At 51.9% G+C, this 15,199-nt stretch overlaps 1 protein-coding gene across 1 annotated transcript in view; it reads right to left on the bottom strand.

The window, feature by feature from the left end:
* Positions 1-3,417: 3,417 nt before the first annotated feature.
* The window catches only part of PSMD8 (proteasome 26S subunit, non-ATPase 8), a 12,495-nt gene continuing 713 nt past the window's right edge, over positions 3,418-15,199 (bottom strand). The window contains exons 2-7 of the mRNA XM_015406419.1: positions 12,178-12,250; positions 11,018-11,120; positions 9,695-9,860; positions 7,005-7,105; positions 6,164-6,272; positions 3,418-4,085 (exon numbers count right to left, since the gene is read on the bottom strand). Coding sequence (XP_015261905.1) covers positions 3,948-4,085; positions 6,164-6,272; positions 7,005-7,105; positions 9,695-9,860; positions 11,018-11,120; positions 12,178-12,250 — 690 coding nt within the window. The 3' untranslated portion in view covers positions 3,418-3,947. The remainder of the gene's footprint in view (positions 4,086-6,163; positions 6,273-7,004; positions 7,106-9,694; positions 9,861-11,017; positions 11,121-12,177; positions 12,251-15,199) is intronic.

Genomic DNA, 15,199 nt, shown 5'->3' with positions numbered 1-15,199 from the left:
TCCTCTGGAGGGCCAACAGGGCAGAAAGGTTGAGAAGAACATCAGAAGAGCCCTGCTGGGTCAGAACAAAGGTCCATCTAGTCCAGCCTCCTGCTTCACACAGTGGCCAACCAGTTCCCCTGGAGGGCCAACAACAGGGCAGAGAGGCCGAGGCCTTCATAAGAACATCAGGAGAGCCCTGCTGGATTAGACCAGTGGTCCATCTAGTCCAGCATCCTGTCTCACCCAGTTCCTCTGGAGGGCCGGCCAACAACAGGGCAGAGAGGCCGAGGCCTTCATAAGAACATCAGGAGAGCCCTGCTGGATTAGACCAGTGGTCCATCTAGTCCAGCATCCTGTCTCACCCAGTTCCTCTGGAGGGCCGGCCAACAACAGGGCAGAGAGGCCGAGGCCTTCATAAGAACATCAGGAGAGCCCTGCTGGATTAGACCAGTGGTCCATCTAGTCCAGCATCCTGTCTCACCCAGTTCCTCTGGAGGGCCGGCCAACAACAGGGCAGAGAGGCCGAGGCCTTCATAAGAACATCAGGAGAGCCCTGCTGGATTAGACCAGTGGTCCATCTAGTCCAGCATCCTGTCTCACCCAGTTCCTCTGGAGGGCCGGCCAACAACAGGGCAGAGAGACCGAGGCCTTCCTCTGGTATTGCCTCCTGGCTCTGGGATTCAGAGGATGAGTGCCTCTGAATGTGGAGGTTCCCCACAATCACCATGACCGGTGTTCCCTCTAAGCTGAGTTAGTGTGAGCTGGCTCACAGTTTTTTTGCCTCCGGCTCACACATTTTTGTCTTCGCTCAGGAAGGAGGGCTCCAGAGGAAACTAAGTTATACAGGAGCCAAATCGCTCGCTCACAACGTCAAGGCTGGGAGCTCACAAGGTGGAATTTTTGCTCTCAAGACTCCACAAATTAGAGGGAACATCCAGGACTAGTAGCCATGGACAGTCCTTTCTCCATGGGACAGGGTAGGCTGGGGGTCTGCCAGACCTTGGGACTCAGTGTGGCTCACCTTTGCAAAGCTTTGATCAGCCTCGTGCCCAGAAATTTTTTGTTAGGGGGGTTCCCAAGGGGGCCATTTAGTACAGCAGAGCTGACTACATCACAGAGTTGTTGCGAGAGCCAGTGTGGTGCAATGGCTTACGTGCGCGGACTCTAATCTGGGAGAACTGGGTTCGGTTCCCCACTCCTCCACTTGCACCTGCTGGATGACCTTGGGCAAGCCATTGTTCTGTCAGAGCTGTCCTTGAAAAAGAACGGTTTCTGTCAGAGCTCTCTCGCCCCCACCCGCCCCACAGGGTGTCTGTTGTGGGGAGGGGAAGGGAAAAGGCGTTCGTAAGCCGCTCTGAGACTCCTTTGGGTAGTGAAGGGCGGGGTATAAATCTTGTTAGGGAAATACAGAGGAGAGGCATGGCTAGGTAAGAGCTGACAGGTAAAAAAAAGGGGGGGGGGAGAGGAGCGGCACCTGGGGCAGTACAGAAATAATAAAGATCAGGATCTGTGTCTGGGAGTTGTACTCTCTCCGAAGCACTGTGCATTGCTCCGGAATCAAAGCCTACCCCACCCCCCCGAAGATCCAAGATATCTGGCCAGCGTTGCCGGAGGAGTCGGGAGAGCCCCTTGAGGTATGGTCCCGTTGGCTCGCAGCAGCCAGATGAGAACCCCCGGAGGAGCCCCTGAACGCCTGGTGCCAACTGGGCATGCTCCTCACATCCCCTCACTACATCCCCCCCCCGCCTTTGCACGCAATCCAAGAGGAGAGCAAAGACAGGAACTCCGTCTTGCACCAGCTCGGGCATTAGAATCGCACCGGCAGCTAGCTGAGTCCGTGCTGAGACACGCTCCCCCCTCCCCGGCAAGCCAGGCGGGTGCTTCACAGAGAGGGGGCAGGGGGAGGAGGAGGCACGGCTGTTTGGGGAGGCCGCTGGGCCCTGGTAGGCACCCCCACGCGTCCAGGCCTGGCTCAGATGCGTCTTGGCAGAGAAGGCCCGTGCCTGCTAGACGTGCACCCAGAACCATGAGAAGCCCCCAGCTCAATTCAGTCACCCTGGGTCAGAGGTCAGATACACAGGCGGGACTTTGGCGGGAGGCTCCAGTCTGACTTGGGGAGCCCTGAGGCGGGTCACAGCTTTAATGCCCATTGCGCTGTTGGGTGTGGTGTGAAACTCCGGGAGGTAGAGCAGGGATCCCCAACGCGGTGCCCAATACCTTTCCTGGCCTCTGCCTAGTGTTTTTAGCAGGGCATCTCCGTGGCCGTGCAGACTGAAAAGCACCCTGTCTGGCAGAGCGCCTGCTTTCAATGCGGGAGTTGCCGTGAGGATCGTGCCAATCCTTGCTCCCAGACATTTGGCGGCTGGTCCCGCCTCCTGTGGTGGCCATCTTGTGCTTGTGTCCACAGCCCTGGGTCAGAAATCCAGGCTCAAAGGGGTGGTGAGACCCCCGACTCTAGAGTTACCGACTTCCGGTTTCAAGACAGAGCCCTGGCGTGTAGTCGGGTCGAGAGCCGGAGTGGCTGACTTGACACGGCGGTCACCGATGGCAAGTGTGTTTTGGAGGGCTGGCGCACCGGCACAGGCTTGGCAGCCAGGGCAGCGAAGGGGAATGCCAATGGGTGCTGCCCCACTTCTCAGCTTCCCCCTCCGCCGCGGTCCCCCGGGATTACAGGGCAGCAACGCATGCTATGGGAAACGCTGGCAACGGCTGAAGTCAAAGACATCCCGGCAGCTACCTGAAATTTGGGGCTTTGACGCGCACAAAATCCGGAACGGACCCGGGGCACAAAGATAAAAGGCCGCTGAGATTCTTCAGTGGCTGGCAATAAAAAGGTAGGACAGGCCGAATATGCAGTCTCTCGCTCTCTGCCCCGTCCTCATCTTCAGTTCTTGGAACTCAGGGATGCTATTACTGAACGTGGAAATTTCTCTTTCCTAGAATCCTAGAGTTGGAAGGAACCCCCATGGTCATCTAGTCCAGCTCCGTGCACAAGGAAGGAAATTCACAAATACCTCCCCCCCCCCCCCCCCACACACAGAGTGACTGGTGTTCCATGCCCAGAAGGTGGCAAAAAACCTCCAGCTTCTCCGGCCAAAACTGGCCTGGAGAACAATTGCTGCCTGACCCCGAAGTGGCGATCAGCCTTTCCCTGGGCGTGTCAGAAAGGGCCGCGAGAACTAAGCTCCGATGCAGCCCCTGCCTGCCCTCCCTTCTCGTGATCTGCCCAAGTTCACAGAATCCGCCACCTGGCCTCTGTTTGGAAACCTCCAAAGGAGGAGAGCCCCCCACCTCCCGAGGAGGCCTCTTCCACTGGGGAACTGCTTTGTTACAGGGCTCATCGCCACGGTCGACCCTGTCTAATTCTTCAGCCTCCTCCCCCTTTAAGAACGTTGGAATTTATTTAAGAAAATTACATTTGTAGAAGAAACGGTGGATTTATTTAACCTGTAACTATCCCCCATAATGGAGGATCGCACCCAAGGACGGTGATTTACCTAACAATAATATTATTACTAATTAAAAAAAAAGAGATCACCAATCGAGGAGACAAGTTGAACATGGCGTTGACCACCGCTCAAGGGGACAAGTTCAACCTTGCGTTGACCTGGAAGTGGCGAAATCGCACTTCCTGGCTTGACTAGAACTGTCTGGGGCGATTCCCGAATGACAGCCTGGTACGTGACAATTCTTTTTTAAAAAGTGAATTTCCTCAGAGGTCAGAGAAGCCCGAGAGCGGCCTGTCCCCTGCTCCATCTGGAACGCCTCCTCATACAGGAGTAAGGAACGACGCAGCTGTGTGCCCGGCTCTCCGCTTTTACTCCAGTGTCCCAGGGAAGGGTGGGGAGAATTGAACCTCTGCAATATATTGCCCGTTAAATGGAAACTGGAGTAAAAAAAAGAGAGAGAGGCTAAAATAAGGAGAAGGGCGAACCACCCACAGTCCCGGCCCGTGGCGACCCCGGCTAGACGATCATCTCCAGCTGCCGAGCGTATTCGATCACTTGTTTGGCGAGCTCCGTCGAGGGGATGGTGGCGTCTTCGGGTTTCTGCTGTTGGCCCATGAAGCAGTAGTGGTTGTGGGAGCCCAGGATCCAGCCACGCTAGAAGTTTAAAAGATGGGGGTGGGGGAAGGGACGGAAAAGCTTATTGTTTTAAGTGTCGATGCAAAGACCCCCGCAAAGACCCCACAAGGAAAACGTTTGGCTGGCACATTCCACTATGGCGTAATCACGGCAGGCGTTCAAGAAATAGCACAAGCAGTGTTCCCTCTAAGCTGGGTCAGTGTGAGGTTAGCTCACAGTTTTTTTAGCCTCCGGGCTCACATGTTTGTCTCAGCTCGGGAAGGAGGACTCCATAGCAAATTGATTTATGCAGCTGCCAAATCGCTGGCTCACAACTTTTAATGCCAGCAGCAGGGAGCATTGAGCACAAGTAGAGATGTGAAGGCCCGGGGAAAAATTCGGGAAACCATTTCCATCCCATTTTTTTCCCTGAAGCCTTTTTTGTTTTCCCCCCAAAATTGGAAAAATTGAAAAAAGAAAAAAAAATTGATGATGGAACATTTTATTTTAACATGATGAATAAAGTATTTTAAGACAAGGTGTTCAAATATTTTCCAAATCATTTCTAAAAAATATGTATGGTATCAGATGATTCTAATTTCTGTGCACTGAAGACAAGCAAGTCCTAGGTTACAAACTGAACTCTCCAATGCAAGAACAAGATGCATTTCTTCCTTTAGGAGGTGCTATTGTCACAAGAAAAAAAGGTTTCAGTTTTGTTTTTGCATGTGGGTGGGTATTCTGTTTGTAATAATTGTTTGGATACACTACACTTTTAATAGGCTAGTTGTGATAATTTCATGCCAAGTAAAAATGTCCATAGTCATATTTTATGTTCCTAAAGTAACAGAATGACTTTCAATCTGCAAAAGAAAAAAAAGAAGTGCTGATGTGGCATTTTTGTCAATTTTTCCGAAAATTGCCTTTTCCCCCGAAAAAAACCTGGTTTTTTTCCCGAACTTCAAAATTTCCGAAAATTTTACATCTCTAAGCGCAAGCCATATTCTCCCCCTGTCCCCGCCCAGGCCAAAGATGCGAAACAACCACAACAGAGCAAAAAGAAGATTCATTTTGAGAAGTTCCTAGTGTCTTTTCCCACGGTCCTTTTCGCCGTTTGTGCAGATGCGAAACAGGCACAGACTCGATTGCCCATGCCGGAAGGGCCTCCCTAAGAGCCGTGCGGCCCTGCCAGCTCAGCCAGAAGCCTCCGGGGACAAAAGCAAGTGTCAGCAGGGAGAGGGTTGCACGGAACGGATGTGGCCGAGGAGAAAGTCCTCCTCCTTGCAGCCACTGGCCTGACGGGGCCCCTGCCACTTGGGGCGCTTCTGCATGGAGGGAGGACTACTTGGAGCTCCCCAGTGGATGGATCTCTGGGGAAGGGGGGAAAAATATATCAAGGGACCCTTGGCCTGCTGATTTGAGTTGCCCATTAATCATGAGCTACCTTGGAAAGGTTTTATATATATTTTTCTCTCTCTCTAAAGAGATAAACATTTCAATTAAAATGGGGTGTGCAGCAATGCTCCCTCTAGGCCAGGGCCGGATCGGACATAAATTAGACCTTGTTGTAACGCCAGGCAGTGGAGATCAAGGCTCCCTCTAAGCTGTGGAGTCCTGTGAGCAAAAATTCTACTTTGTGAGCTCCTGGCATTGAAGTTGTGAGCGAGCGATTGGGCCGCTGCATAGATTAGTTTGCTCTGGAGCCCCATCCTTCCCGAGCTGAGACACAAATGTGTGTGCCGGAGGCTAAAAAACTGTGAGCTAGCCTCACACTCACTCAGCTTAGAGGGAACACTGGTGGAGATATAAACTTTAAAAAGGACACAGGCAAACACAAGTAAAGATTTTTTTAACTTTAAATAACACATTTCCAGTGAGTTCGACACCCCTGCTCTAAGCTGTGGAGTCTTGTGAGCGGAAATTCTACCTTCTGAGCTGCTGGCATTAAAGTTGTGAGCGAGCGATTTGGCTCCTGCGTAAATTAGTTTGCTCTGGAGCCCTCCATCCTGAGCTAGGACGAAAATGTGTGAGCCGGAGGCTAGAAGACTGTGACCAGGCTCACACCAACTGAGCTCTGAGGGAACACTGCAGTGGGGCGGCAGCTCCCCCGGCCTCACCTTCTTGGCGTAGTCCGTCATCTTCTTGGGGTTGAAGAAGAGCATCCGAGTGGCTTCGTTGAAGAGGATCTTCTCGTAGGCCTTCTCAATGCAGCTGGCAATCTCGTCCCTGGGGCGGAGGGGAGGAAAACGAGAAGCGAGTAGGTCACCCGGGCCAGGTACTCGCTCGGTATCGGCCAAGCACTTCCGAGGGTTCAGAACACGATTCTCTCCCCGCCCCCCCCCCCGACTCTCCTTCCACTTCCCCCAGACGTTCCAGGAACCGTACCAGTGTTTCCTCTAAGCTGAGTTAGTATGAGCTAGCTCACAGTTTTCTAGCCTCCAGCTCACACCTTTTCGTCTCCGCTCAGGGAGGAGGGCTCCAGAGCAAACTAATCTATGCAGCAGCCAAATCGCTTGCTCACACCTTTAATGCCAGTCGCTCGCAAAGTAGAATTTTTGCTTAGAGGGAGCACTGCACCCATAGGTTTTCCCCTTGCAGAAGCAACAGAAGCTCGGGGCGGACAGGGAACACGAGGGGAAATTTGCACAGACTTCTCACCCTCTGGCCAGGTCGCACGCTAAGAACTGGGTCACTCCACGGCACCTCGCAGGTAGGAATGACCGACCCGCCCCCCTCTGACGGGCAGAGCGGCTGAGCTGGAATCCCCCCCCTGCGACAGAGGCTGAGGGGCAGGGCCAGAGTCGCGACTCATCTCGAGACACGGCAGGCCGTCTCCCTGGCGCGGGTAATTCCGCAGCTTAAATGCTCTGTAACACACACTCGCACAGGGGAAACACAAAATCCAGGGCCTTGCCTTGGGCAAAGAACGGCGAGGAGGCTAAACGGGCACGGGCTCACCTCACCGTGTCCAGCAAGATGTCGATGAAGAAGGCGTAGCTCTCGGCGGGGATGTTGCCTTTGGCCAGGAAGACTTTGTTGTAACTGCCTTCCATTAGATACTGGAATGGGGAGTGGGTGGGAAAAGAAGAATCACAAGTTTGTGAAAAAGAGCTTGCGTTTTCAGAGAAACCCCGCCTAGAGCCACGTACAAGGGAAGGCCCGGCAGTACAAAAGTGATGCTACCCAAGACCAGCTCTCTTGGTTCTCAAGTCCTCGGGCTGACCAGCGGTGGGTGAAAAGGGGCCCTGCTATGAATCAACGGAGAGCAAACCACCACATCACCCCAGTGGGATGGGACCCAGCCATAGACAGTTTGGTGTCGTAGTTAGGAGCGCGGACTCTAATCTGGGAGGACCGGGTTTGATTCCCTGCTTCCCCACATGCAGCTGCTGGTGTGACCTTGGGTCAGTCATAAGTTCCTTCAGAGCTGTTCTCTCAAGGGCAGTCCTTGAGAGAGCTCTCTCAGCCCCGCCTACCTCACAGGGTGTCTGTTGTGGAGAGGGGAATGGGAAGGAGATGGTAAGCCGCTCTGAGACACCTTTGGGTAGTGAAGGGTGGGGTATAAATCCAATCCTAATATAGAAGACCAAAAAAGGGTCTCTTCCACAGTTCAAGGTGTCGGCACAGGGACGCACCGCATGGACATCTGTGGGCACTAGGGATGCCAATCTCCAGGTCAGTATGGGAAAATATAGGACACTGTGTGTAATAGATGTATGCTTAAGGTAGATCTGTTTTGTGCTTTTCATTTTCATTTTAAAAATTTGTTCTATACTGTTCTATAAATATTGGTTAAACAAGTATAAAGCCAACAGTCGTGATAGTCTGACCCACAATCAAACAGTCTTAAGACTTATAAAGAATGCTGTTTATGTATTGCAATCTAAAGCACTACAACATGATACACAACTCAATAGAAAATCCTTGAACCAAGGTACATAATCTACGTCGTCTCTGGATTACATAACAACGTTTCAAAAAATGGATCTTCTTCAGGAGATATTATAGTGGTGCCAAAGCTCTCTGTTTCATAAATGTTAGACTACAAGTCTTAAGAATATTAAATTCAGATAGGACGCTGATCTCAATTAACATTCAGGCTCAAAATATGCTGCTATGTTTCTATTGGATCCCAAATTGGGTCCTCCCGGGATCCAATAGAAACATAGCAGCATATTTTGAGCCTGAATGTTAATTCATTTTTTGAAACGTTGTTATGTAATCCAGAGACGACGTAGATTATGTACCTTGGTTCAAGGATTTTCTATTGAGTTGTGTATCATGTTGTAGTGCTTTAGATTGCAATACATAAACAGCATTCTTTATAAGTCTTATGACTGTTTGATTGTGGGTCAGACTATCACGACTGTTGGCTTTATACTTGTTTAACTGATTGGGTCGTGTGTGTCCAGATTTTTTTTTCTATAAATATTGGTGCCAAGTAGTCCCAAACATAGGTTCACCAAAACAATATGTCAAAGTGCAGGTTTGCGCTACATTCACATTTTCAAACAGCACCTTGTCGGTTTCACCATCGCTAGTCCAGTTGTGAAACTGACAAGGTGCTGTTTGACTGCTGGAACACAGTGCAAACCTGCCCTTTGACGTACTGTTTTGGTGAACCTATGTTTGGTGATACTTGACACCAATATTTACATAATACTTTAGAAAAAAATTTTAAAAGAGCACAAAACACATCTACCATAAGCGCACATCTATTATACACCGTGTCCTATATTTTTTCTTTATCTTCCTAACACTGTGGCCCTCGGTTTTTGTATAATCTCCAAGTCAGGCCTGGAAATCCGCTGGAATTGCCACTGACCTCTAGCTGATAGAGATCAGTTCCCCTCTGGAGGCTGGACTCTATGTTACGATACCCCAATGAAGTCCCTCCCCCCCCCCCAAATCTCCAGCTCTTTCCCAACCTAGAGCTGGCAACCCGAGTAGACACCTGGGGGGGGGGGTGTACACGTCCTCCGGGTCCAACTTGGGTCCTGACTTCCCAGGAAACACTTCCTTCTGGCTGTTTTTGGGTGGTGGTGAGTGTGTGTGTGTGTGTGTGTGTACGCCTGTAAGTCATGGTTGCCTTCTGGCGACCCCTAGTGGGGCTTGGACGTTCCAGAGAGGGGGCTTGAGATTTGCCTGCCTCTGCGTCCCGGCCCTGGTATTTCTCGGAGGTCGCCCTTCCAAGTACTTGCCAGAGTCAACCTCGCTTGGCTTCCGAGGTCGGATGAGACTGGGCTTGCCTGGACCGTCCAGGTCAGGACGCGTTCCCGTTTGACACAGTCCCCGCCTCCGTTTTCAGACAGTTCCACGGGCCACCTTTCCAGAAGCAGTGCCGGTAGAACTTTTCCCTGGCTCCACAGCTACGGAGAGGCCCGACTTGCTTTGCTAAACCGGTGGACCCTTTTCTTACTCCACCAGGAATTCGGGGATCTAATGGGGAGTCGGCTCTCACTACGGCTTTTGAATCCTTAATTGCTTCACAGGTGAAAGATCGCTTTCGACTCACAACGTGTGTGTTATAAGGCAGAAAGGCGGCAAATACTGGTTGGCTAAGAACGGCTTCTGCCCCTGCAAGGCAGAGCCTGCACTGCGACGCGGGAGGGCTGGAGCAGGAGAAAGCTACTGCGGCGAGACGTTACCTGCTCCAGAGAGACCGGGTGTTTGATGTAGACATTGGTCTGGATGTCCTTGGCCGGCAGCCTCTCCAGTTCCGTGTGGAACTCGGCAACCCGGTTCTGGGACAGCAGGAAGAGGAGGTTCAGGCCCAGGAGCTGGTGCATGTAGGCCAACTCCGGCAGCTCATCCCTGGGGGGGGGGGGGGGGAAGGAAGCAAAGGAGGAGAAAGAGGCTGAAGCCACGGAGAACTGGTACAGCACAGAGGTTGAGAGAGCTGGGACCAGACTCTGGAAGAGCCGGGTTCGGATCCAGAGACTGCTGGGAAGCTTGCTGGGCGACCTTACGGCCGTCCCTCTCTGCTTAAACTGCCTCGCTGAGCCATTGCGAGGATAGCAAAGGGGAAAGAGGAAACTGCATGAGCTCCCTGGGAAAAAGGTTGATATCAAATGTACTGCACAGAAACGATATTTATTTATTATTATTTATTCGATTTGATATACCGCCCTAACCCCCTTGGGGGTCTCTGGGCGGTTTACATGGGGAGGTGCTAATCACGTTATACCCTAACTTAGGCCACATTGTTCTGAGGGGGCGGGACAGCCTACCGGCCTTTCCTCCACATGCACGTGCTGGCTTTATCCCAGGATAAGGGGAATTCCTTGGGCAAGAGGCCCGTAAGCAAAGGGAAGGAGAGGGGCAGGCACGCGGAAGGATTATTCTTGAATGCCGTCTGCCCTCCGGACCAATGCTCCCTCTAGGCTGTGGCGTTTTGTGAGCAAAAATTCTACTCTGAGAGCTGCTGGCATTAATGTTGCGAGCGAGCGATTTGGCTCCTGCATCAATTAGTTGGCTCCGGATCCCTCCTTCCTGGGCTGAGACAGAAGTGTGTGAGCCGGAGGCTAAAAAACTGTCAGCTAGCTCACACTAACTCAACTTAGAGGGAACACTGCTCCGTACCCAGCGCCCCGTCCTCCGCAAGCCTCAGAGATCTCGGAAGGTGTGCCTCGCAGCTGCATTCTGGACCACCTGCAGTTTCCGAAACGTTTTCAAGGGGGTAGCCCTATGTAGAGCGAACTGCGTTGGACTGGACAGGCCACTGGCCCGATCCAACATGGCTTCTCTTATGTTGTCAAGGGTCATAAACCTACGTGCTACTAGACGATCTCTTTTTGTCTAATCTAACCTTTGTGAGATTTGGAGGGGGAGGGGGCGATGAAGGTGATCTTCTCTCAAGGGAGGTTCGGGTGGGCCTCTTCAGCACTGCCAAGTCGCCCCTGCCCCCTTTGGAGATTAAAACCCTGATGAGAGACGCAGACCTGCTCCCTGCACGCGGCAGGGACACTTACTTGTAATCGAAGTAGTAGCACTTGAGCTGTGCCATGTACCTCTCGAAGGAGGGGATGTCTTTCTTCAGGATACTCCACTGGGCCCCGATTTCTAGAATATCCCCTGCAGGCAGAGGGGAGGAGGAGAGAGTGTTAGGAGCGACGACAAAAGCTGCAGCGCTGCAGCAATCGGCTAGAAGACCTTGCCTCACCCTTCTGGTTGTCAGCACAAGGCACGCAGCGAGGGAAATGGGGTATTTCACTTGTTGCCCAGCTGGTGTGAACGTTACCTCTGCCAGCAGTATTACCGCCCTCTCTTGCCGAGGGGGCAGAAGTCGAGCGGCTCAGTTACTGGGGGGATAATAACACCTTACAGGGCTCTCGCACAAAGGACAGTAAGATAACCCTTGTGAGAAGATCTTAACGTTTGAAGTGTTCTATATATATGCTTTTTTGTCAGTGGCTCTGGTCAAGCAAGAACCTGCCACGGTTTCTAGTAGGAAGTAATTAAAAGGACCAGGCAGGAGATGACGTGAAAGACCTCCGGCTGAGACCCTGGAGAGCCATGAAGTGGGCTGTAGCTCAATGCAAGAGTGTCTGCTTGGCATGCAGAAGGTCCCAGGTTCAGTCCCCGGCATTTCCAGTTAAAAGGGACCAGGCAGGAGATGATACGAAAGACCTCTCTTCCTGAGACCCTGGAGAGCTGTAAAGAGGGGCTGTGGCTCAGTGTGGTAGAGCGTCTGCCTGGCGTGCAGAAGGTTCAATCCCCAGCATCTCCGGTTTAAAGGATGAGGTAGGGCAGGGGTGTCGAACTCATTTGTTATGAGGGCCGGACCTGACATAAACGAGACCTCGTTGGGCCGTGCCGTGTGTGTCATAAAATGTAATGCCAGGAGATATAAACTGTATAAAGGACACAAACACAAAGGCTTTGTGAGTCATGCTGCAGGGAAGGGGGCGAAATAGGCTGTGCATTAGCTTGGGAGGACCCGGATAAAGGTACAGAACAGGCATCGGAGATGCGTGTGTGTGTGTGTGTGGGGGGCAATTAGGCCCCTCCACTTTGAAGGTTCCCGCCAAGCTTGATATGGATTGTAAGCCACTTTGAACCAGAAGGAAAGGTGGATATAAATGTCTTAATCAATAAACAGACAAATCTAGCATGATGGGACGACACTCACTTGCCAGGATGAGCTGCTGTTTCGTCAGTTTTGTGCCTGAGGTGGGCAGAAAGTTGAGCTCCAGCAGGGCTAACTGGAACAGAAGAGAAGGAAACGGGTCACACGTGGCCAAGCTGCGCGACTGTCAGAAGAACGTCAGAAGGGCCCTGCTGGGTCCGGCCAGTCGTCCATCTAGTCCAGCATCCTGTCCCAGACAGTGGCCAGGCAGTTCCTCTGGAGCGCATAGAGGCTGAGGTCTTCCCCTGGATTTTGCTCCCTGGCCCTGGGATTCAGATGCTGACTGCCTCTGAACATGCCTTTCTCAGAAGACAAGAACTCCTTGTGGGCACTCCATGAAATTGCTGAGCGGTCGGGTTAGAACAGATAAAAGGAAGGACTTCTTCACCCAAAGAGTGATTAACACGTGGAATTCACCGCCATGGGAGTTGGCGGCGGCTACAAGCACGGATGGCAAAAATTCTACTTTGTGAGTTCCCGGCATTAAAGTTGTGAGCGGTGATTTGGCTCCTGCATAAATCAGTTTGCTCTGGAGCCCCATCCCTTCCTGAGCTGAGACAAAAAGCTGTGAGCCGGAGACTAAGAAACTCTGAGCTAGCTCACACTAACCCAGCTTTGAGGGAACGCTGGTTGGCACAGTCAGAGGCCCCTTTTTGCCTCACCGGTTCCAGGCCATATCACCACGCTGAGCTCCAACTGCAGGGGTGCCCCTGTCGAACCCGGACCCCGCTCCCGGGGTACGCATCCAGCTCTCGCCTGACATCGCCATGCTAGTTTCAAAAGACATCAGCCCAAATGAACATGCTACTGTCGAAAGCTGCAAGAGCTGCCACTCATGAAGGGTGTGTAAAAACTAAAGACAAACCCATGAAGCAGGTGAACCTCTGCGTATAGCAGGATTGCCACAGCTGCGTTGGGAAACTCCTGGAGCTTTGGGGTGAAGCCTGGGACGGGAAGGCCTGCAGTGGGGTATAACGCCACAGAGTGCACCCTCCAAAGCAGCCACTTTCTGCAGGGAAACGGATCTCTGCAGTCCGGAGAGCAGCGATTATTATTATTATTATTATTAATAATAATAATAATAATCAGGGCTCTTTTGGTAGAAAAAGCCCAACAGGAACTCATTAGCATAACAGGCCACACCCAACAGCAGAAACGTATTAGCATATTAGGCCACACCCGACAGCACAGCTCACTGGGATTACAGGCCACACCCCCAGGTTACCAGAAGTGTGGTCATCCAGCCACACCCACATTTTGCTTCTTATTCTGTTTACCTCGTTTGTTGCCAAAAGCCATGGCTTTTTTTGGAGCAGGAACTCCTTTGCATGTTAGGCCACACACCCCTAATGTCGCTGTTGGGTGTGGCTTATTATGCTAATGAGTTCCTGCTGGGCGTGGCCAACTCGGGAGCCAGCTGGAACTCCGTTCCTGTGCGTTCCTGCCCAAAAATAGCCCTGATAATAATAATAATCATCATCTTTCAATTTATTAATTGCCCAATCCTGCAGAGCTGCTGGCTCTGAGCGATTTACAGTTACACATTTCACAAGGGACTAACAATGATTCATGGGGGTAAGGGAGGACAACATATATAAATCTTTAAATCGCACATGTTCGCAGCCGATGGGGATTTTTGTTCAGCTGTAGACTAGACATGTTCCAGACGGCATTTTTCCACTCGGCTTGGCCGATATCGCTAGTGGGAGATCGCTAGGCCCCATCTGGAGGTTGGCAACCTGGAGACCAGTGTTCCCTCTCAGCTGAGTTACTGTGAGCTAGCTCACCGTTTTTTTAGCCTCCGGCGCACACATTTTTGTCTTAGCTCAGGGAGGAGGGCTCCAGAGCAAACTAATTTATGCCACGGCCAAATCACCTGCTCACCACTTTGACGCCAGTAGCTCACAAAGTAGAACTTTTGCTCACAGGACTCCATAGCTTAGAGCAGAAGCATTGAACTCATTTGTTATGAGGGCCGGATCTGAAATAAATGAGACCTTGTTGGGCCGGGCCACGTGTCTCATAAAATGTAATATACAAATATATATGTAATGCCAGGTAACGGAGATATAAACTTTATAAAGGACACAAACACAAAGGTGGTTTTTTGACTTAAAATAAAAACATTAGCACTCTTGCGATATTTTGTTTATTTAACAGTGTCTGATAACTGACACTTTGCGCTCTGAATTATTGCAACCAAAATGTCTGTGCAGTTGCAGTCCTGAGTGTGCTCTTAGGGTGTGTATCTGTCAGCTGCCAACCTATGATGACACAGCAGCAGAACTGGAAGAAGCAGAAGACAGCCCTGTTCCACTGCGGGCCTGACAGAAGCCCTCTGGGGGCCTGAGCCGGCCCCCGGGCCGCATCTTTGACACCCCTGACTTAGAGGGAGCATTGCTGGAGACACACTTTAGATCCAGCGCCACGTCTGGGCCAGCAGCTCAACTGGAACAGTCCACCGGGCCTCAAGTGCACCCAAGCAGCATTCCTCAGCCGCGCTCCAAAACAAAACCAGAGGCCGCCTGACTCAGCCTGGAAGCTCGCAAACCGGTTCCGGCACCAGCAAGAACACCCAGGCCGAGTCACCCGCCTGGCTCCCAGCAGCCTCGGAGGACAACTCTCGCCAGTTGCCACCCGCAGCCTCTCGGGACCCCCACAAACACCCTCCCCCTATCTTGGTCTGCACTCACCCTTCGCAGGCTCCACTAGGCAAGGCCCCCCCATAGAACAAACTGGGGGGGGATTGTTGTTCTGTGCAGGGAAAAAAGGGGGCTGTATGCTGTTTACTTCTAAAAGCTCCTTTTAACTTTTTTTGTCTGAAGTGTCAGTTTTCTGCGCCCCTCCTCCCTTCAAGCTCACGATTCATGTCAGTTTGGATGCTGGTTTCTAGCACCCCCCTCCCAAGGGGTGCTAGAAACGGGGGTTGGTATAGAGCATGAGAAAGGGGGGCGCCCTGGAAACTGTCACTTCATGAAGCAGGGGGAGAGGGTGGGTGGGTGCGTGGGGGAGGCAGTCACAAACA

This window comes from Gekko japonicus, unplaced genomic scaffold, assembly GCF_001447785.1.
Source record: "Gekko japonicus isolate JY-2015 unplaced genomic scaffold, Gekko_japonicus_V1.1 scaffold3139, whole genome shotgun sequence".
In the NCBI taxonomy this organism is placed as follows: domain Eukaryota; kingdom Metazoa; phylum Chordata; class Lepidosauria; order Squamata; family Gekkonidae; genus Gekko; species Gekko japonicus.
The sequence above is the reverse complement of the archived record's forward strand: the minus strand, read 5'-3'. Positions and strand labels throughout refer to the sequence as shown.